Source organism: Dromiciops gliroides, chromosome 1 (genome assembly GCF_019393635.1).
Source record: "Dromiciops gliroides isolate mDroGli1 chromosome 1, mDroGli1.pri, whole genome shotgun sequence".
Taxonomy (NCBI): Eukaryota; Metazoa; Chordata; class Mammalia; order Microbiotheria; family Microbiotheriidae; genus Dromiciops; species Dromiciops gliroides.
This window is the reverse complement of record NC_057861.1, coordinates 760026054-760048219: the sequence shown is the minus strand read 5'-3', so window position 1 is coordinate 760048219 and position 22166 is coordinate 760026054. Positions and strand designations below refer to the sequence as shown.

The following is a 22166-nucleotide window of genomic DNA, read 5'->3' as shown; positions in this document are numbered from 1 at the left end:
CGTCACGTGCAGCAGGAAGGAGAGGCGGGGGCAAGGGGGAGGAAGAGGCGGCCAAGGCAGAAAAGGGAAAGGATCCTCAGGGGGCGGGGCCAGAAGCTAGGCTGGGGAGGGAGGAAAGCAGGGTTGGTTGAGGGAGGAGGCGGGTCGCGACGAGCCGGCGAGAAGGAGGAGCCGTGAACTGGTGGAGGGAAGCTGCTGGGTCTGAAGCTTGGTCCGAGTAGGCGGAGAGGAAAAGGCGGGACCGGAAGCGGGGCGGGGCAGAGGCCTGAGGAGAGAGGAAGGAGCAGGGCCGGAAGTGGGCGGGGCGCGGCCAAGAGGGAGGGCAGGAGAAGCCGGAAGTGGGGCGGGGCGCGGCCAAGTGGAGGCGCGGCTCTGGGAGGCAGCAGTCAGGAGGAAGAGGGCCGGCGGAGGGAAGGAGCTGGGCGGGGAGCGGACTGAAAGAAGAGGGCGGGGCTAGAAAGCCGGCTGTGGAAAGGGGCGGAGCCGGAAGCAGCCTCGGAGCGTCGTTGTCGCCATGGAGACCCTGAGCCGGGCGTCCCTCGGTGCCCCTGACGCTCCCGGAGGCGCAGAGCTTCATGGAGCCCCCGGGGGAGGCGCTGGGTGGCGGTGACTATGCCGGACCCAGGCCCGGAGCCGGGCCCCCGAGGGGGAGCCCCGAGGGGGAGCTGAGAGCCTGAGCCGGAACCCGAGGGCGAGCTGAGCTCCCCCGGGGCCGGCAGCAACCTGAGTCAGCCCCGGGGCGGCAGGCAGCTGCGAGGAATCCCCCGGAGCCGGCGCCGGAGCCCCCGCTGCCTGCGGCTGCGGCCCACGTCCTGCAGAGCCAGGTGGGGCGCTGCGCCCCGAGCGGCCCGTCTCCCTCCCTCCTCCCTCCCTCCCCTCCCGCCCCCTTCCCTTCCTTCTTCCTTCCTTCCTTCCTTCCTTCCTTCCTTCCTTCCTTCCTTCCTTCCTTCTTCCTTCCTTCCTTCCTTCCTTCCTTCCTTCCTTCCTTCCTTCCTTCCTTCCTTCCTTCCTTCCTTCCTTCCTTCCTTCCTTCATCGTTCCTCCTCACACCTCGCTCCCTTTCCCTCTTTCCCTCCCTCCTCCCTCCCTCCCGCCCCCTTCCCTTCCTTCCTTCCTTCTTCCTTCCTTCCTTCCTTCCTTCCTTCCTTCCTTCCTTCTTCATCGTTCCTCCTCACACCTCGCTCCCTTTCCTCTTTCCCTCCCTCCTCCCTCCCTTCCTCCTCCCTCCCTCCCGCCCCCTTCCCTTCCTTCCTTCCTTCCTTCCTTCCTTCCTTCCTTCCTTCCTCCTTCATCGTCCCCTCCTCACACCTCGCTCCCTTTCCTCTTTCCCTCCCCCCCCCCTCCCGCCCCCTTCCCTTCCTTCCTTCCTTCCTTCCTTCCTTCCTTCCTTCCTTCCTTCCTTCCTTCCTTCCTTCCTTCCTTCCTTCATCGTCCCTCCTCACACCTCGCTCCCTTTCCTCTTTTCCTCCCCCCTCCCTCCCGCCCCTTCCCTTCCTTCCTTCCTTCCTTCCTTCATCGTTCCTCCTCACACCTCGCTCCCTTTCCTCTTTTCCTCCCCCCTCCCTCCCGCCCCTTCCCTTCCTTCCTTCCTTCCTTCCTTCATCGTTCCTCCTCACACCTCGCTCCCTTTCCTCTTTCCCTCCCTCCTCCCTCCCTTCCTCCCCCCTCCCTCCCGCCCCCTTCCCTTCCTTCCTTCCTTCCTTCCTTCATCATTCCTCCTCACACCTCGCTCCCTTTCCTCTTTCCCTCCCTCCTCCCTCCCTTCCTTCCTTTTCTCCCTCCCTCCCTCCTTTCCTCCTGCATCCTCCCTTCCTCCCTTTGTCTGCCCTGCCTGTCTGCTTGTTTGCTCCATTCCATCCACTCACTCCCTTGTTCTATATATTCATTCATCAGTTCATTTACTTCCATTTATTCATTCACTCCTTCCTCCTCCCTTCATTAATTCATTCCCCCACTCCTCCACTCATTGCTCATTCATTGCCACTCCCTCCTTGGTCCATTTCGAGTGCCCAGGAGCCCGCTCCCCTCCCCTTCTCTCCCTCCCTCCCTCCCCCAGCTGTACCCTCCCTGCGATGTGAAGCATGCAGAGGTCTATCAGAAAGGGGGGGGGGCGGGGAGGGTTCTAGAGGACTCCCCTTCCCCAGTGGGCAGAGGGACTCCGCCCTCAGCCTGGGCAGGGTCCTCCCTGAGCCGGCCGCTCTGCCCTACACAGGACATTTCACACTTGCTGACAAACCTCTTCAAGAATCTGTACACTCTGGATGTGATTGGAGAAGACATCGGGATGAACCTCATTAAATCCCGGGGTGGCGAAAACATCCAGCATGAGAAGTTTGTGGACGAGCTGCAGAAGGTAAAGGGAGCATCTCGTCTGGGGGAGCACAGCCACAGGAGAGGAGTTTTCTTTAAGTTCCCTTTGGAGTAGAACAAGCAGCCAGCCCGGGCTGGAGGGACATCTGGAACCTGAGCTTCAACCCCCGCAAGAGCCACCCTTTTCATCATGACTTCTGTGCCGCCCCCCCCCCCAGTTCTCAATCACTCGATCAGGAAACATTAATTAGGCTCCTGCTGTGTGCCTGGCCTGTGCTAAGGGCTGGGGGTACAAAAGACAGTCCCTGCCCTCAGGCAGCTCTCAGTCTAAGGGGAGGGAGGACAGGCAAACAGACGGGTGCCAAGCCAAGCTCTGGCCGAGATGAGTAAGGGATTGTTAACAAGGGAAGGCCCTGGAATGAGGAGAGGTGGTGGGAGCGTCCTCTAGGATTTGCCCTTCTGGAAGCTGAGCAGGTCGGTGGTCAGAGCAGAGGAGGAAGAGCCTTCCAGGCCTGGGGGTGGCCTGAGAGAAGGCTCAGAGCCCATAGGGACCCGCTCATAGAAGTGGCTGAATTGTTGAACAGCAGTTTGTCGGGAAGAGGTCTGGGAGGGGGCTGTTGGGCACAGCAGGCGGGAGCTGTCTTAGCCTGGTTAACACTTGTACAGGGAGAGAACACCTGGAGATCCCCCCCTTCGGTTCTGCTTGTTGATAAGCTAGAGAAGAGGAGGAAGGCCCCTGGAGGGCTGAAGGGATGGCTGTCTCCAGCAGAGAAGCCTTGGACATGGCAGTGGGTGGGACCAGTGGTGTCAGGCCCATGAGCCTCTTGGCCCAAAGCACACCACATTAAATGCCCCTGGGAAATACCTGACAAGTAAAGATACTGTAGCACACAGATGATGTTAATCTGTGGTTTTCTAAGTCCCTCCATGTGCAGTTAAGTGGCCCCGTGTCCTTGAGTCTGACGCTCCAGAGGACTGAGCTGGGGATTTGGCGGGGGGGGGGGGGGGGGGGGGGGAACTTGTCATCCTCAGAGCTCTCCCAAAGGAGAGCGTCTGCCCTGGGAAGGAATGGCTGTTGGCTCCTTGGTAGATCTTCGGGGGATGGTTCTCCTGGTTGGGGATATTGGGGAAGGCTGCTTGTCCGGGGGCACACCGGACCAGCCTGGGCAATCTTGATAGGCCATGCCTGGGCTCCTTGGACAGGATGGCCTGGGTGGTCTCTCCCAGCAGGTAGGTGGTTCTGTCCTTCCCGGAAAGCCATGGGGCTGAGTCTGGGAGGACGTGATGTCAGCGTCACAGTGTCTCTGTCCCTCCCCTTGCTCTTGTGCCAGCTTCGAGATGAATACGCCCAGAAGTTAGCAGACACAGATGTGGTGGAGAGGCACATCATCCAGGCCCGGGCTCGGGCCACAGCAGAGGAAGAACGGATTCTAAACAACATCAAGGCCCAGGGATTTGGGATCGTCCATTTGCCTCCAGGTATGGACTCTGCTCCGCTCTTGTCCGGAGCTCCAGTGGGGGCTGGCTGAGCCCCAGCCACTTTGGACAGGCCAGCTCACGCTGTTGCTGAGGGTCATGGCCTCGGGGCCCCTCACCGTCTCAGTTGGCCTCCTCTGGACACACCCAGTCTGCCAGTGGTGTCACCACCACCCTTGCCATGATGGGGCCGGGGCAAGGAGAGGAAGTGGGAACTGGCCTCATTGGGTCTGAGGCCTCTGTGTCTGTGGGCTCCTGTCCACACTGTGGGTCCCCCATGTTATACTTGTACAGCTGACTTAATACTTGGGGCAGCTAGGTGGTACAGGGGAAAGCCTTGAGCCTGGAGTCAGGAAGATTTGAGTTCAAATCCAGCCTCAGACACTTGGCAGCTGTGTGACCCTAGGCCAGTCCCTTCACCTCTGTGTGCCTCAGATTCCTTCTCTGTGGAATGGGGTCCCAGGGTGCTCGCTTAGCATGGTACCCGGCACACAGGAGGTGTCATGTAAATGTTGAATCCAAGCATATGAGAGTGTCCGTGTTGAATCTGATTAGTGACATTTAGCCCATCCTGCTAGCCTATTAGCACTTTCTTGGTCCGTCAGACACCCTCTGGCCCTTGGGCCTGGTCGTCCCAATTTGGGGTAGACTGGCACAGGTCTGGATAAACAATATTGCCCCGTATAGACCCTGTGTTGTGCTAGGCCAGAGGCAGAATCTTGGAGAGCTGCCGGCCTGCTACTGCTGAGGTCTGGGGCCACACTGCTGGAGTGTGGGCATCCAGCCTTTCTAAATATCCCCACTGGGTCCCCTGGTCCAGCCCCCGTCTCCTTATTCAGCTGCCGCTTCCCTTTTGTGCTTGGCCAGAGGACACTTCCTCGCCTCCCCCTGGCCCGGCCTGGCCTTTCTTGGCTTCCCCCAGATACCCTCTAGGTCAAGTCCTCAGCCCCCTTTAGCCCTTACCAGCCCCTTCACCTCCAGGGAAGATCGAGGGTCATCTGAGGACCCTGGCTGGGGCTCATAGGCAGAGGAGAGTCATGACGCCTTTCTGAGGGGAGGGCTGGGGTCAGGAAGATGATGGGCATATAGGAGGGTCTGGAGTAGGGAAGACCTTGAAGGGGCTTGGCCGCCATTACCGGGCCTCAGAAGGACGGTGCCCATCCAGGGGGGCTGCGGGAGTGGATCCAGGAAGGAGCCAGATGGAGTCCCCAGGGAGAGGGCTTCTTTTCTTTGCACAATTGCTAGGGGTCTGTCTATAGTTGAAGGCCACGTTCCTCAGAAGCCTCCCCAGCTGGCTTCCCCCTCCTCCTTATTAGTATATAAGCAGCCTCTGCCCTGTCCAGTCGTGCCTGTGGTCCGCACCTGCCTGACATGCCCTCCTTCCTGTCCAGAGCCTGAGCGTCTTACCAGGCCCAACTGGGTGCCGCCCCCCCCCAAAGGCTTTCTTGTCCCCCTCCCACCCTGGGCCAACCTGATCCTACCCTCCTCGTCTCTCACCAATATCACACAACCTGGGGCTAGATGGTAATTCATTCGTCCCCCAGCCAGTCTGCAAGCTTTGAGAGGGGAGGGCCAGCTGTCTCCTTGTTCTGCCTCTCTCCCCTAGGACTGACCTAGCAGTCAGTCAGCCCTGATGAAGCACCTACTAGATGCCAGACATATGTAAGCCCTAGGGGCACGAGGGAAGGCCAGAGACCATCTGGGCTCGGGCAAATGACTACAAACAAGACCCTGACAGGATAGGCAGAGAACGTTGGCACCCTGGGAAGGAGAGCATTCCCTTCCAGGCGGGGCGAATCTGGGAGGAGGGAGCTGGCGGGGCCCCTGGAGGAAGAGCCGCGTGAGGCCCTCATTCAGCATCAGCGAATCTGGACTTCTTAATGAATTCCATGGCCGTCAGTGGAAATGGGCATCTGCCTGGCCAGGGAGAGCCTGAGGCCGGCATGTCCGTCCACATTCCTTCTATGCAGTGAAGTCCACCTTCAGATGGTGCGTGGATAACGGCCTGCTGAAGAAGAACAATTTGATCTGTCCCAGCGACTACCTCCGGGATCCTGCGCCCATTTCCCGAGCGCCTAAAGGTAATCGTTCTCTCGTCTCTGAGCAGTCTTCTGGGTGCGCAGCCGGCAGCCCGCCTCAGGCGCGTCCTTCCTCGCTGCATTTGTCCCTAGTCCTGCCTTTCAGAGAGGTTCCTCCTGGGCCGGGTGCTCACCAGGGGTCGGCGAGCTGGGCCCCGCTGGGCCCGGGGCAGTCCAGGCAGCCCGTACGGCTGGTCAGGAGGCCGTGGCCAGCTCTTGCTGACGGAGCCCTTCGTCTGATCCCTTCTCGGAGGAGATCCCTCTTTAGCCGGAGGCTTGCAGTACTTTGACCCTCCCCCTGGTCACTGAGTGCTTGTCTTAGATGAGGCCAGGGCTTTGGGGATAGAGGGTAAAGCAGGGGTGCTTAGGCAAGGACGAGGGCATAGCACGTGACCTGCAGCAGGGTGGGCACACGTAGGGATCCCACCAGAGACGGCGGGGCCAGGGCAGATCACAAGGGCCTACTTTGCCCACGTCAGTGGCAGTCAACGGTGTCCCGGCAGATGAGGGTCCCCTTTTCACTTGATGCTGGCCCAGCATTTGGGGTTGGGGAGTCCTCTTCCCTGGAGTCTTCCCCCACCCCAGGCACCTAGAAACAGGGTCTGGCTGAGGAACCTTGTGACCTTAACCCCGAGGGGGGCCACAGGGCCCTCTCGGGTTTCCCCCTCCCTGTGGCCCCCACTGCTCTCTTCCTTCTCCCTTTCTTGGTTCTCTCTCGGGAGTACAGGACTACGTGGCAGGAAGACCTTTTTTTCTGGCTGGCCCATAATCCCCCACGTGTACTTGAACCTCCAGAAGTTTCTGCTTTGTGGTTTGCGTTAAATCTTTGTATGGTCAGCGGGAAGTTCTGGGGGGCAGTGTGGCGTCCAGGCTGAGGCCCTGCCTCTCACAAGACAGGAGGGAATCCCCAGGATCTTTGGAGCTCTGCCCTGCCCCGGAGACGTGAGAGTGGCCTGGCACCTACTAAACAACCCGCAGCCGAGACAGGAGCCCACTGCTTTCAGGGGCTCACGCCACTACCGCCGAGTTGGGGTCTATGGCTCCGGGCCAAAGATGGGCCCTACTCCCTGGGCCCCCCCAGAGGGCTCCATATGGAGCTAGTCGTGGCCAATAGGTGCCCACATAGGAGCCGCTTGGGCCTCTCTGAGCCTGCCTGAGGCATGTTCACTCCCCAGGGCCTTGCAGCCCAGGCCCACTGAGACCCTCTAGAAGGTTTTAGTCCCTGAAGCAGGTCTCCCCTTGTGCTCTGGGATGACCCAGAAGCCCAGTCTCATCTCAGAGGATGGTGAGACAAAGCTGGGAATTGTATGGATCAGCGCCCCACTGCCAGAGTCCCTCCTCTGAGAAGAGCAGGCCCAGCATCTCATGCCTCACTGCGGCTGTTGAGCAGCATCCGTCCATTCCTGGTCCTTTGCTGGCAGTGTGATGTTTGGGGGGAGGGAGAGAGGAAAGGGCTGCAGAGTCTTCCAGCCTTAAGAGTGCTCCTTGTCCATCGGCACCATGGCGCGGGCCCCCCAGGCAGGGAATGAGGTCCCCTCCAGCCTCTGCTTCTCAGAGGCGACATGACGTGCTGAACCCGGAAAGGAAATGGCTCTACCAGTTACCCAGTCTGCTCACTTACCTGTTTTTATATATATATATTTGGTGTGGGGCAATGAGGGTTAAGTGACTTGCCCAGGGTCACACAGCTAGTAAGTGTCAAGTGTCTGAGGCCAGATTTGAACTCAGGTCCTCCTGAATCCAGGGCCAGTGCTCTATCCACTGCGCCACTTAGCTGCCCCCTTACCTGTATATTTTTAATAAAGCAAAATTTTATTTACATCCTTTGTTCTTTTTTTTTATTTTAAATTTCTAATTTTTCACAATTACATGTAAAGATATTTTTTGAGTTCCAAATTTTTCTCCTGCCCTCCCTTCCCACCCCCTCTCCTGAGGCCAGCAAGCAATCTGATATAGGTTATACATTACTATCATGTTAAACATATTTCCACATTCATCAGAACTAAAGGAAAAAACACAAGAAAGAATAAACAAGAACAATAACAAAGAAGCAGCAACAAAAGTGAAAATTGTCTGCTTCAGTCTGCACTCAGACTCCACAGTTCTATTTCTGAGTGTGGAGAGCGCTTTCCACCAAGAGTCTTCTGGCTTTGTCTTGGTACATGCTTTGTTCCTGCATCACCTACGTTTCCCAGTCCGTCCTCACCCCGTACCACTGCTGCCTCCCAGAAGGCAGAGAACAAATAAGGGGGAAATTGTCAGCAAGACTAACCTGGCAAAAAGGCCAGAGTTGATGTCGTATTCTGTCCCAGTGGTCCCCCACTTCTCTAGAGGAGCAGAGAGAGGGCCCACTCATGAATTTCAGTCTTTCCTTAAGGCATATCACTACTAGAGACAGCAGGGGGCTTTGAGCCCAGAGCTCAGAAGTAGAATTCCCCTCTTGATCAGTGACGCGTGACCCAGAGGTGAGGTCCTGGGGCTGCTTATTCTCTCCTAGCACTCCAAAGGGAGGTAAGCATTGTCGTTACAGCAGCAATGAAAACCGAGGCTGGGAATTCTCTTCCCCGTAAAGTCTCCCTAAATCCAGCACTTTGTCCTGGCAGGCCTCACGCAGGCCCTGGATTCCTGGAGGATCCCGTGGAAGGGACCCCTTCATGTGGACCTGCGCGGGGAGCTGCTGACCTTTGGGTTGGCGGGCCGGCTAATTCGTTCTGTCCGTTCCCTTGGTGATAGCCGCGGCTTCCTTTGGCCCACAGGAGAGGACATCTCAGAGTGCTACAAGCTGACCTTTAGCTGCAAACAGCACAGTATAGCCACTGAGGAAGTTCAAAAAGTCACAGAGATAGTCAGCAAGAAGCTTCCAGCCATCCCTTCCGAAGTGTCCTTGTCCACCCTCACAAAGTGCTCGACACCAGAAGTGAAGCCCCCCAAGGTTGTCAAGGTAGGCAGCAGAACGCACAGGCCCGTGAGTCTTTGAGGGAGGGGATGGTGGTGGAATGAGGCAGAAGAAAGGGGAGATGGAGAGAACTCCCCGGCGATGCCTTCCGGGGCCGGGCACGGGGGCAGCAGAACGCACGGGCCTGCCTGTCTCTGGGGAAATGGTGCATCTGCCCATCTTTCCTGGGTGGCCCGAGTCTGGGTCTCCCAGGAAGCTCTTGTGAGAGGTGCTTCTGCTTGGTCCCCAGAAGTGCCGCTGCCCCAAGAATAAGATGTGGATGAATCATTTAAACACCGCCCAGAGGGTCCAGGAGCGACAACTTCTTAACAGATTCGAGAACCAGCATCAATTTCTCAAGAACCCGCGCTTTTACCCACCTAACACTGCGAATGGAGGCAAGTCCCTCATCTTTCCTCTCAAGAAGACAGGACCGATGGGAGATGAGCGGAATGTTGAGTTCAGTGAGAGGTTTGTCTGGGACGGGTGTGTCCAAAGAACATGAACCCTAAGAACAATAAAAGCTTGCTGGCTTCTCCTTTTACAAAGGGCGTCCTGGCTCTGCTTGGGCGGGCTGGGGGTGGGGGCTCCAGCAGTCAGACCCAGAGAAGGGACGGGTGCCACAGCACCGGCCAGCTCTAGGCCCCCGTTCTTCTTCAGGTCAGCGCTGGGTTGCGGTGACAAAAAAGAGGTCCCCGTTTCTTTCCTAGTGCTCTCGGTGCCTGCTGGGGGCCCTCTCAGTGCCTGCTGTCGCCGGCCCTTTGGCTCACTGGGCCTGCCGGGCTTTGCCTTTCCCTCCCGATACGACAGTTACCAGGAAATGAGCAGAAATCCAGATTTTTCTGCCGACCACTCATTGACACCATTTCTCCTAGTCAGTCAGCAGTCAGCAAGCACTGATTGGCCCCTACTGTGTGCCAGGAATATGAGATAAAAGCGAAATCTCCCTGGGGGAGGAGAACAGTGGCTATGCCCGGAGCTGTGGAGGGTGAGCTTGTCTGCCCTGTGAGGCCCGGGCAGCCAGCGCCTGTGGGGTAAATCTACATGCACACACGTGTGTGTCTAACAGGGCTTTTGTTTTCCCATTTCCTTCCAGAAATGTTGATGATGCTCCAGTGTTTCTAGCTAAGCCAGCAGTGGTTTTTTTTACTGATTATGTAGTTGGACCGGTTTACGAGGTAGAAATCTTGCTTCCTTACTGACTTCTTCTTAACTATCGCCACTCACAGCCTTTGGCCCAGGCCGGACAAAGCCGTGTTATTCTGATGGTCAGTCACAGATGGGGGGAAGCCAGGCACATCCAGACATTGGAAAACACCTTTGGTGGCAACGATTAACAAGAGGCTGAGCATTCTCAGGAAGGGGTTTGGAAACTCAAGGGAGAGCCAACCTTCTCCCCTTGTTCTAAATCATGGCGCTGCCATGCCTGGCATCCTGGGGAGAGGTTGGAGGAGGCCTAGGAAGGAACAGCCTGGAGGGTGGGCTTGGGAAGGCACCTCTTGGACTGACACCCATCAGGACAGGACGGCGCCGAGGGCGTGAGGCAGACTAGAATTGGGATTCCCTCCGGAGCCTGGAAGTGGGTGTAGGTCAGAGTAAGAAGCATCATTTAGTGGTGCACAGTAGCAGAATGTAACAAAACTTACTGCCCAGAAGAGAACTTGATGGCAAACCCCGTGTGCAGACGGGCCCGGGAGAGTTTATTCTAATCCCTCCATCACAGCTCTGGGACGCGTCCTTCAGGGCCGTTGGGGATTCGCTTGCTCATTCGTTCACCACACGTTGATTGGGCATGTGCAAGGTATTGGGTGTCAGGGAGAAGAGGTCCAGAGATGTGTCCTCAAGGAGCTTATAGTCTAGTAGTGGAAAAGACCTGTCCACAAAGGGCCGAGTGCTTAGAAAGTGCTTTGAGTGTGGGAAGGGGCGGGGGGGGGGGGGGGGGGGGGGGGACTCTTGGAAGGCTTGGGGGAAGGACGTGGTTTTGGAGCTGGGCTGGAGTTGACCAAGAAGTGTGGACAAGCAAGCAAGCAAACATTCGGACAAATGAGGTCTAGTGTGACCCAGAGGTAAGGTCGATTAGGGCCAGGGTGGACTGAAGAAGGGCAGTGACGTTTGAGGACAGAGGGGTTTCACCGAAGGGCAGCGGGACAAGCTGCAATTGCCCAAGGCCTCTCAGAGTCACCACCCAGCAGCCGCCATTTCTTCTTGGGAGTTAGGTTGGGCAGCCCCTGGGAGAGGGAGTGGAAGTGAAGGGGGTTACACAGGATCTCAGAGCAGATGGGACCTGAAGGTGGGGAAGCCGTGTCAGGGTCCTCCCCAGAGACCCTCGGTGAAGGCTTGGGAGTGGGTGAGGTTGTGTAGAGGAGGTGGTTGGGGACAGAGCCTGGAGAAACCACCCTAGTCAAGGAGAAGAGAGAAGAGATCCAGGGCAGGAGACGGGAAAGACTTGGTGGCCCCAGAGGACCAGGTCCCGGGCTTAGCTCAGTCTAGGGAAGGAGCTTCTGCTCTTTCTCAGTATACGGACCTCAGCTCAGACCAGACCACTGGGGACCAAAGACCGCGCAGGGCTGCAGGAAGAGGCGGAGCACTGGGCCTCTGGGCTGTGCCCCTGAGTTGTAAATAGCGGGCTTGGATTCAGATTCAGCCTAACCTCTGGTCCCCACCTTGTTCTTTAAACAACGAACTCAGATTGTGCTTGAGCTGCAGAACATGACGTCCACCAGCCGCCACCTGAGAGTGCTTCCTCCGTCCACGCCGTACTTTTCCCTTAGTTTAGGTGAGTGTGACTCCCCCTCCAGGGGCTTTTCCCCAGCAGACTCTCCTCCACTCCCCAGTGACTGGAGGCCACCGAGATCGGGGCCAGCTCACGCTGACCCCTGGGCAAAGCCCAGGGAAGTTTGGCCACAGGAGCACTCTGCCCTCCTTGAGCACAGCTGGGCTCTGGGCTGGCCGGTGGCCTACCCCCTTGCGGTGTCCTAGAAGCAGCCCAACATGACTCCAGCACGCATCAGCCCCAAGCGTGGCTCAGGGCGGTGGGAACAAAAGCCCGGGCTGGCCTCAACATCAGTGCACTGGTTTAGGGTTCAAACCCTAGCTTCCAACCTGTTAGCGCCAGCCAGCCAGCCAGATGTTGGTGCTCACCAAAAAATTAGGGGGGAAGGGGGCCTTCCTGGGGGACAATGCTCCTTCCCCTTGGTGAGTGGGCACAAAGCAGCAGCTGCCATCACATGGGGATCCCGGGGTGGCTATGAGGATCCAGATCACATTTGTAAAGCTCTTAGCACAGTGCCTAACGAGCACATAGTAGGTGCTTCATCAATACTTGTGCCTTTTCCCTTCCCCTTGGGCAATGTTGACTCCTCGGCTGCCCCCTCTTCCACATCCCCCAGCCTGGCCATGCCTGGACCAGCAGCCCCTTGAGCCATCCCAGGCGTCCGGGGGACAGAAGTCACGTCTTTGGGGGTAGTTTGTTCTCAGGAATATTGGTGCCTATGACCCACGTACCTCTCCTGTTCTCCAGAATCCCAAAGCCCGGGTCCCAGTGAGCTCCTGGTGTGGGGCCTGGATACCCAGATGTTTGCCTTTGTCTGACAGGAAAGTTCCCGGGAAGAGGAGGCCTGGTGGCCCCCGGCATGATCTGCCGCTACACCATCCGCTTTGCTCCTGACAGCCTTGGAGATTTTGATGACTTTATTTTAGTGGAGACTCAGTCTGCCCACACACTTCTGATCCCCTTACAAGCCAGGAGACCCCCTCCAATACTGACATGTTAGTATGGATCCCAGCGGGTGTGGGGCGATGGGAGAAGCAAGCAGGTGGTAGATTGGAGATGCGCCACCCCCCCCCCCAGAGCACCTGCATCAGGAGCTCCCTCTAGCAAAGCAGGCCATGGACAGCTAGACTACGGTGTAGACATAAGCACAGTGCCCCGGGCCCTGGATTCTGAGCCCTGCTCTGCACTGCGTCTTGTTTTCACATCTGAAAAAGGAGGGGGTTGAATCAGTGACCTCTGAGGTACCTGCCAGCCTTAGAACTGTGGTGCTTGATAAGTCTTAGGGTGTTCTTCGGGGCACATAGAGGGTAAGGGATTTACCCAGCATCTATCTCACAGGTAAGTGTATTGCTCTGGGTCCCACAGCTAGTGTCAGTAGTGGATATGAATCCAGTTCTTCCTGATTCTGAGCCCAGCAATCTACCCCTTATGCCAGATTGCCACTGGTGGGTAGTCATTGAGCAAAAAGAACTAGAAACAAAGGGAGTTTCCTTTGAGGAGTGGCTGAACAGATGATGGTAGCAAAGATGTCATGGAATATGGTTGTGCAGTAAGACATGGTGACTGAGGGATTCAGAGAAACACGGGAAGATTTGCATGAACTGATGCAGAGCAAAACAAGCAGAACCAAGAGAATATATAAAGATGTGCACACGTTTGCATGTAGAATATATGTGTATTTGTGTGTATGTATACATATGTATACACATCTCCCCACACACATATCTCCGTGTACACATAGACATCTCTGTGGAAGAGGACAGAATATTGCAGGCATCATCTGATCAATCACTGTATCAGATACTTTTGCTTAATTGTTTTTCTTTGGAGGTGGAGGGATGGGAGTGTGGGTGAAATCGCTGTGATGTAAAGACAAAAGGGACTGACGAAATGTACTTAATAAGAAAACCTAAATAAAGATTGGGGATTTCCCTCAAAGATAGCAATATTCTTTTCCAAATCCCATGGAAGGATCTCTTCCCTGGTCTGTCCTTATTGTTAATGCTGCTCGGCTCCTGGCCTCCTTTATTTTTTTCTGCTGTTCTCATTCAAAATGAACTCAAAGTTACCTACAGCAATGGAGACCAGTAGCACAGACAATCCAAAAAATTATTTGTATTTGGCTTTTTAATCCATCCAAATCCTGGTTTGGCAACAGGTTTAACATTTTCCTAATTGTTTTACTTGAGGCAATTTAAAATGATTGCCTTCCCCATATGACTCAGAAGCAGGTAAGCCAGGATTCAGAATTCATTACAAGGGGCGGCTAGGTGGCGCACTGGATAAAGCATCAGTCCCGGATTCAGGAGGACCTGAGTTCAAATCCGGCCCCAGACACTTGACACTTACTAGCTGTGTGACCCTGGGCAAGTCACTTAACCCTCATTGTCCCCCTTAATGAAAATGATGATGCCAGAATTCATTACAAATAATCCACAAAAGAAAGAAGTTTAATGTGGATACTTAAGAATCAACTTGCTCCATTCCTTGCTGTGATTTTGGGGGCAGTAAATTAGCCTCACCATGGCAATCTTTTTACATTGCTACCTTGCACTGTAAATGCTTCATAAATGTGGGCTAGGTTACATCAACTTTCTTGCTTGTCTTTGTAATTTTAATCAGCTGGAGAATATTTGACTCGAGAAGAGGTCCGCCTCCCTTGCCCACCACCTCATGGGCATATAGCCCACACAGTCTTAATTCACATGAAAATAAAAACCACTCGTCATTATCTGGAGATTTGCATTTGGTGCCAGTCCTCTGTTTTTATTACCACGATTAATTCTTTTTTTTTTTTTTTTTTGGTGAGGTGATTGGGATTAAGTGACTTGCCCAGGGTCACACAGCTAGTAAATGTTAAGTGTTTGAGGCCGGATTTGAACTCAGGTCCTCCTGACTCCAGGACCGGTGCTCTATCCACTGCACCACCTAGCTGCCCTGATGAATTCTTTCTGAAGTAAAAACTGGGGGGAGGCCCTGCTCAGGTAAATAGATACCTCCCCATGGGCTCTAGAGCTGACTTCTCATTGGAACATTCTGTCTCCTTTGGAGTGTTGGTCTTGGGACCAGTTTCTCAGGCACTAGCTCCTTTGGCATCCTTTAACCCAGTGTGGACAGAGCTCATGTGACATTGGTCAAGACTTTGGGGTTCTCGTTCCTCATCCATCAGAGACATAAGGGCATGAGGAAGTACCCTTCCGGGTACTCCAGGTGCCCCCACTTACTAATGCCCACTGGCCTTGGAGACTGAAGCTAGCTTTATGATCTCTTGGCAGATCTGAAATAAATATGAGCTGAGATCAGTCCTGGCAGCTCTTTCCCTTTACCCTGGGGGTCTCTTTCTTCCTTGGGGCTCCTGCTGCTGGGGTAGACTCAGTGTCTTTCCAGTCTCATCACGTGAGTAAGTTAACTTGCAATGTGAGAGGTGCTGTGGCTGCTTACGCCTTGATGTTCTGTCTTGTTTTTGTGATTGTTGCAGTGACACAAGCCTTAAACTGTGGTTACTGCCTCGTTGGGGGAATAAAAATGACTGGATTCATCTGCAAGAATGTGGGGCTGAGCCCGGGCAGGTTCTGTATCATGCCGAAGTTGTCCTGGCCACCTCCTAGTTTCCGGGTGAGGGCTCGCTCCCACGTTGTCCTGGGGCAGGGGCTTCATCTATGGACAAGGGCTCAGGCCAGGCCGCTCTGACTGCTTGCGAAACCTTGGCTTCCGCGTGTTCCAAGACACGGGAGCACCGGCGGAACAAGCTGGCCTTGGGGAGAGAAGGACAAGCCACAGGCCCGTCCACCCATCTCCCCGCGCCAAGCCTTGTCTCATTTCTATTTCCCACAGGCTGTTGCTCCTGTGGGCTTTGTGGAGCAGGCACCATTTGGCATTCTGCCCGCTGTGTTTGAACTCATCCCAGGACAAGCCCTCTTACTGGAGGTAGGGAATTGGGGGGGGCTGGAGCTTCTCCCGACAGTGACTGATGTTTGACCCTTTTTGGCCAGAGCCCCGGAGGCCTGCCTTTCATTCCAATCTGAGGTCATCTTATTTGACAAATCTCCTGCTGTAGAGCTTCACAGTCATTTATTGCACAAAGAAATCCCATCCAGAAACTGGGCCATTTAAATGTCTCCTGTGGGGAAAGTGTACTCTGGCTAATTGTTATTATTTGTGCCCAGTGGATTTCTTTTCTGGTCCTTGAGTCAGCTCACGAAGCCCTTCCTGACGCCTGTAGCCACTGGTGCCCTCCCTGCCAAACCGCCTCAAGTTCATTTTGGGTGTCCCCATTTTCCCCAGTTCCAAACATCTCTCCTCTCAGAGAGCCTTCTGTCTGCCCTTGTCTCTACCTTGAACGTACCAGGTTGTGGACCAGAAGCATCTGGAGGGCAGGGACTGGCTTTGCCTCTTTGTGTTCCCAGCACTTAGTGCCCGGTATACAGTAGGTACTTAGGTACTTAATAAATGCTTATTGATGAATCATACTCATCTCCTGGGAGCTTATCCTTGAGCATCATTTTGCTATCTCCTGTATTGAAATAATCTTCAGAACTCCTGCCTCTGCCTGAGCCTTGACTCGTCCTGTGATGTTTCCTGACTTGGGTATGCCCTTGTCACTCCCAGGAAGACTGTGGAGCAGAGCCTGTTATCTCTCCCAGCTGCTGCACCCCAAATCAGGAGGGGGCAGGTGTGGAAGGAAAAGGGCTTGGATGTTTTTAATCATAAAAGTATTTTATTATTTTCCAGTTACATGTAAAGATAGTTTTCAACATTTGTTTTCATAAAATTTCTAGTTTCAAATTTTTCTCCCTTCCCTCCCCCCTCCCCAAGACAGAAAGCAATCTAATGGAGGGTATATATGTACAATCACATTAAACCTATTTCTGCATTAGTCACGTTGGGAAAGAAGAATCAGAACCCAAGGGAAAAGCCTCAAAAAAGAAAAAACAAGAACCAAAAAGTAGGAACAGTCTGGTTTCATCTGCATTCAGAATCCACAGTCCTTTTTCTTGATGGGTAGAACATTTTCCACCATGAATCCTTTGGGATTGTCCTGGATCACTGCACTGCTGAGAAGAGCCAAGTCTCTCAGAGTGGATCATCCCACAGTGTTGCTGTTACTGTGGACAGCGTTCTCCTGGTTCTGCTCCCTTCACTCAGCATCAGTCCCCTTAAGTCTTTCCAGGTTTTTCTGAAATCTGGAAAAGGGCTTGAATTTGTAGTCAGGGGAATTCGGTTCAGATATCAGCTTGGCTCCTTATTTCTTGTCTGGGTTTGAGCAGACCACCTCACGCCTGGGGGCTTGAGTTCCCACATCTCTAAAAGGAGGAGGCTGAATGAGATGACTTCCCATTCGAAATCTCAGCTCCTGTGAAGTTCAGCAATTGTTCCAGGAGTTTGCTTTGTTCCCCAGTCGAGAAGTAAGGACCGTCACCGAGGCCTTTGCTGGCCTGGCTCCAGGTGTCCACTCTCCCCGGTCAGTCGCCCTCCCTCCACACAGTGACAGACCTCATCTTTTTCACACATGGTCTTATTCTGCACTTCTCTTCCTTGAGAAGTCCTCCCTTCCCAGAGAGCCGTTAGTGACATGAATGCCCTGACAATGAACGGGAAAGGTGTGAGAGTGAAGGGACCTGATGAGCTCCCCCATTTTGTGATTTCCTCAGCTCTAGCTTTCTGTTGCCACGGCCTCTTTGGGTGGCAGGGAATGGTTCCCCCAGCTCAGGACTGAGTCTCTGGTTCAGAGGAATGGTTTGGGGTTGTGCTGTGCTCAGCTGGGATTCATCCTCCAGAAACAGCTGCACCTTGGGTGTCTGTGTCTAGGCCATGCCCCATCTTCTCTTCCTCTGAGTTGTAGGTTCTCCTCTTGGAGGCTCCAGGGGGTCCCCACTTGTGTCCTGGTGTTCAGGGAGCAGCAAGCGTGCTGGCTCATTCCAGTCTTAGGGTTCTGATGTTCACCTTAGCCCAGTTTCCGAGAGCAGTGACCTTTGTGCTTGAGAACCAAGGACTTGGCTCCATTCGGAAAATATCAATGAAGCCCTTCTGCTATGCCAGGGGCTGCCCAAGGAAAGGTCCTCATATCTGTGGTTTCCTCCTTCGTTCTCGTGTCCCCGGCACCTAGCATGAGGCCTGGACAGCATAGAGGCTTAATAAGTGACTATTGGTCCCGTTCCCACCCAGCAGCCTCAGACACTTGCTGGCTGAGTGACCTGGATAAGGCCAGAAACCTCTGAGAGCCTCAGTTTCCTTACCTGTGAAATGGGAATCCTTCTGGTCGTCCTAGTTACATCACAGGGCGTGGTGAGAAAGGAGGATTGTTCCCAACCTTCCCCAAGGAAGATCTACCATTGGGTCCTAAAGAGACGTCCAGGGCCTCCTCCACAGGACTGGGGGGAGCAGTTGTTGGTGTGCACGTGCTTGCTCTCACACCACGGCCATGCTCCCCATGCCCCATGATCACCGGGCATCCCTTCCTCACCAGCTGGGGGGGGGCATCCCTTCCTCACCAGCTGGGGGGGGAGCTGCTACCCTCTTTTTAGATTCCTGGCACTTACAGGCTCAGGGACCAGGGTTGATGTTTGCTTGGTCATATGGCTCCCTGTGTCAGACAAGAGACCATGCAGGAGCTCGCCCTTAGGATGCAGGGGAAGGATCAGGTGTCAGCGTACTCTGGGACTGGCTCAGAGGATTCTTTAGGGCTCTTTTCTCAGCTGGAAGTTGGAGCAGCATCATAGACAGTCACATGACTCTGTTTCAGGTGCTGTTTCTTCCAACTTCCCTGGAAACTGTGGAGAAACCCTTCATCATTGTGTGTGACAATTGTCAGATCAAAGAAGTCATCATTTCAGGTTGGTTTGCCCCGGGGGAAGCACGCAGGGCTGCCAGCTTTGGCATGAGCTCTGAGGGGACTCTCTTCTGTTTCTAGTAAAGGTTCTTCCTCTTTCAGGCCCTCTCCCTACATGTTGGCGGCATCCTTCTAATGGCCTCCTCTCTCCCCTCTTGGGTCCCCTCTCCCACTCAGCTGCCAAAAGGATTTTCCTGAAGCAGAGCTCTGATCGTGACACTCCTGCTCAGCAAACTTCCATGGTTCCCTATTACCTTCAGGATCAAACGTGTCTTTTCTCTTGAGTCCCTAAAGCGTGCCACCACCCAGTCCCTTCCAATCCTCCTGCTCTTGTCATACAGAGCCTCCCCGCCCACTGGGCAGTACAGAGATGCCTGCTTCCTCACTGTTCTCTGTGGGCAATCTCCGTCTCGTCTTTGCCTCCTTCAGGATTCAGTTCAAACTCTACTTTGTATTCAGTTTTTCCTGGTTACTCTGCTGCCAGTGGCCTCCCTCCCACAACCACCTTGCATTCATTTGTATGTGTTGTGGGTATTCTGACATGTATACATGTGGTCTCCCATTACACTCCTTATTGAGGAAGCAAAAACCCGCTTCCCTCTTTTCTTTGTAGTCTCACCCCAGCACACAGTAGGTGCTTCAAGCATGCTTGCTGACTGACTGTGCATTCACACTGCCTCTCAGAGTTCATGCGATGCCTGTCACACTTACATCTCAGCCATGACCCATTTCCTGTGCTCCATCTTGTTTACTGTTCCTATGTAAAGCCTGAACCATTTATAGGTAAAGAAATGTCAAATAAAGCTCAAGTAGATGATAAAGAGCAAATAACCCTATCTCCAAGTGAACCCCTGAGTTCCATTATCTTGACATAGTGGTATATGTTTAACTGCCTAAGGAAGGAAGACTTGACACATGAGAGAGCCTGGTTTAGAGAGCACTGGGCTGGGCTATTCCATTCCAAGCCAACAAGCATTTATTAAGTGCTTGCTGTGTACAAAGCCCAATGCAAAGGGCAGTTAGGTGATGCAGTGGATAAAGCACCAGCCCCGGATTCAGGAGGGCCTGAGTTCAAACCCAGCCTCAGACACTTGACACTTACTAGCTGTGTGAACCTGGGCAAGTTCCTTAACCTTCATTGCCCTGCAAAAGAAAAAAGCCCAATGCAAGGTGCTGGAGTTTCAGAGACAGCGGGGCAATACCTATCCTTAAGGAATGTTATGGGGAAATCAGATGGGGGTTGGGGTCAGGGTCCTTAGGAATTCCTTTCTAAAGAATGACACCCTCTGGGGCAGCTAGATGGCGCAGTGGATAGAGCACCAGCCCTGGAGTCAGGAGGACCTGAGTTCAAATCTGGCCTCAGACACTTACTAGCTGTGTGACCCTGGGCAAGTCACTTAACCCCAATTGCCCTGCAAAAAAAAAATAATAATAAAATAAATAATGACACCCTCTTGCACACAGATCCAGTAGAATAAGATCATAATTTAGGGGCTGGGGAAAGGAAACCAAGAGAGAAATCCTTGCACTTCTCTTGGGGAGAAGGCATAGGACTGAGGTGTGACTCTGAGATACCTATCTCCATGAGCAGGAGACAGGCAGGTACTTTTGTAGAGGACAGATGAGGTGATCATCTGACTGGAAAGTTCCCTTATTGGGGGAGGACCATCCCCCACTGGTGGTGGCTGGGGGAGTTGGGTGAGGGGTGGCTGCGGATCTCTCAAGCCATCTCTCTCCTCGGGCCACAAAGGCAGCAGCCACACCTAATCTTATCTCCCCAGGGGTGGGGGAGACTGGAATGAAGGGTGGGGGTCCTGGGGCTAGCTGAGTCCGGATCCTGTGCCACTTGTCTTTAGGTGTGCCCGTCCTTTGGTTTAGTTTCTCAAGGAGAGGTTCTTTTGATTTACCCCACAAAACTTCTGGGGTGCCCAGGGCCATTCAAATGAGGTGCCCAGGCCCACAACTAGGAACTAACCTTTTCTTTGTGGAGGAGACCAAGGCAGAGCTGTCACTTCTACACTGCTCAGTCTGTACGTGGTCATCGAGGAGGCCAGAAAGAATGCTGACTCCTGGGCTTCCTTCCCATGGAAGCTGGCCCATAAGCTGGGTCTCCAAGGAAGGTGGAGAATCTCCTGCCCAGAGGTGAGGAGGAGAGAGCCACAGGGAACAGAGACAGGAGCGAGAATGCTGGGTTGGGGAAATGGCAAGGAGCTGTCCAGAGGGGGATTGGCAATGGGCAGCCAGCCTAGAATGAGAGGCCAGAAGGCTTTAAATGCCCAGCGGGAGAACTTAGATCTTCTTATCCCACAGGTGGTAGGGATCTGGTGAAGGTTCTTGAAGAGGGCACTGGCTAGGAAGCTGGTTGCTATGATACCTTGTGCCCACCTACAGGCCGTCCTTACTGGGAAACCAAGCTTCAGAATTTCCCTCCAAACCCCAGGCACTTCCTCCCTTTCTTTGTGATTCCACACTAACCCACCACAGCTATCACCCCTGCCCCCCCCATTATCCCTGTGTGTTCCCCAGGACAGGGGCTCTAGCAGGGCACTTGGCTTCGAATTCCAGCTGTGAGGCTTTGGGTTAACCCTCTCCAGGTCTCTGTTCCTCAGCCTGAAAACAAAGCAGCCGGACGACCCAGGGACAGCTTGTTGTGGTCGAAAGGTCCAAAACAAGTTTTCTTTGGTGTCTTCTGTTTTTGACTTCATCGGAGTCCCCAGCTCCCCTTTCCCTGCCCCTCCCAGAGAGTCACGGGTATAACAAATAGTATTTTTAAAGACAGAAAAAAGGAGCTGGGACCCCTGTGGCCCTCCCACCTCCGCGAGCCAGCAGGTGGCTTGGGGCAGCCTCTGGTCTCACCTCAGGTGATTCACAAGGTCCCTTCCGGCTCTAACCCAGTGATGCCAGCACTTGATGCTCTCTGTCGAGGTAGAGAAGGGAGTATTTGCAGTGTGAGAAGAAAACAAAGCTTGTTGGGCAGCAGAAGAGAGCGTGTGGATTGGAGGTGGGCTCAGCCTCACTGGCTAAGGGGCTTCTCTAGCCCTGTTCAGGGGGCCAAGCATTGAAGGGGAGAATGTGCATGGAGGAGGTGTTGCACCTGAGAGGTGGCACACGGGGAGGTGGCGCACAGAGGAGGTGGTGCACGGTGGGCTTTGCAAGGCCTGAGGGGCAGGAGGACGCAGAGAGTAGAGGATGGGGTAGAGGTGAAGGGGAAATGAGGCCAGAGCAAAGCTGATGACGAGCCTGGGAGGACAGGATGGCAAGAGAGAAATGTCGGGGCAGAGGAAGTCCAGGCTCTGGTGGTCAGGGCTGAGGGAAGGAAGGGTGTGAAGCTGGAAGCCTGTGTAGTTGCGCTCCGAAGGCCCCAAGGACAGGACAAGGAAGGGGGCACACAGCACGGCCCGGCCAGGTCCTCGAGTCCATGTAAGGGAGCAAGGAGGCCTTGGCTGTGGCAGACAGTGAGGACAGAGTGACCTGTGGGATGCAGGGCGGGTGAGCCGCGCTGTGTCTGCTCCTGGTGCTCTGTGCTGAAGGCACCGTCTGGGGTGGCTGGGGCTGCTGTGACTTCTGCAGGAGAGAGCGGATGACAGGACAGGAAAACAGGCTGAAGGGAGGTTTGACCTCTGGTCGCTGGGCCTGACCTTGGGGAAGAGCTGGTCAGGCACACCGCACAAAGCCGTGCTGGGGCATCGCCATTTTCCCTGGTGACAAGCCCTGCTGTGGTCATGATGTCACTCTGTGCCTCAGTGTCCCCATGTGTAAAGTGGG

The 22166-nt window shown here is 54.6% G+C and overlaps 1 protein-coding gene across 1 annotated transcript in view; it reads left to right on the top strand.

The window, feature by feature from the left end:
- The first annotated feature begins 575 nt into the window (after positions 1–575).
- Positions 576–22166, top strand: part of DLEC1 (DLEC1 cilia and flagella associated protein) — a 70082-nt gene continuing 48491 nt past the window's right edge. Inside the window, exons 1-13 of the mRNA XM_044001936.1 lie at positions 576–606; positions 679–824; positions 2213–2353; positions 3642–3789; positions 5757–5867; positions 8468–8805; positions 9050–9270; positions 9896–9977; positions 11488–11575; positions 12394–12567; positions 15051–15187; positions 15407–15499; positions 18315–18405. Of these exons, the coding sequence (XP_043857871.1) occupies positions 576–606; positions 679–824; positions 2213–2353; positions 3642–3789; positions 5757–5867; positions 8468–8805; positions 9050–9270; positions 9896–9977; positions 11488–11575; positions 12394–12567; positions 15051–15187; positions 15407–15499; positions 18315–18405 (1801 nt within the window). The remainder of the gene's footprint in view (positions 607–678; positions 825–2212; positions 2354–3641; positions 3790–5756; positions 5868–8467; positions 8806–9049; positions 9271–9895; positions 9978–11487; positions 11576–12393; positions 12568–15050; positions 15188–15406; positions 15500–18314; positions 18406–22166) is intronic.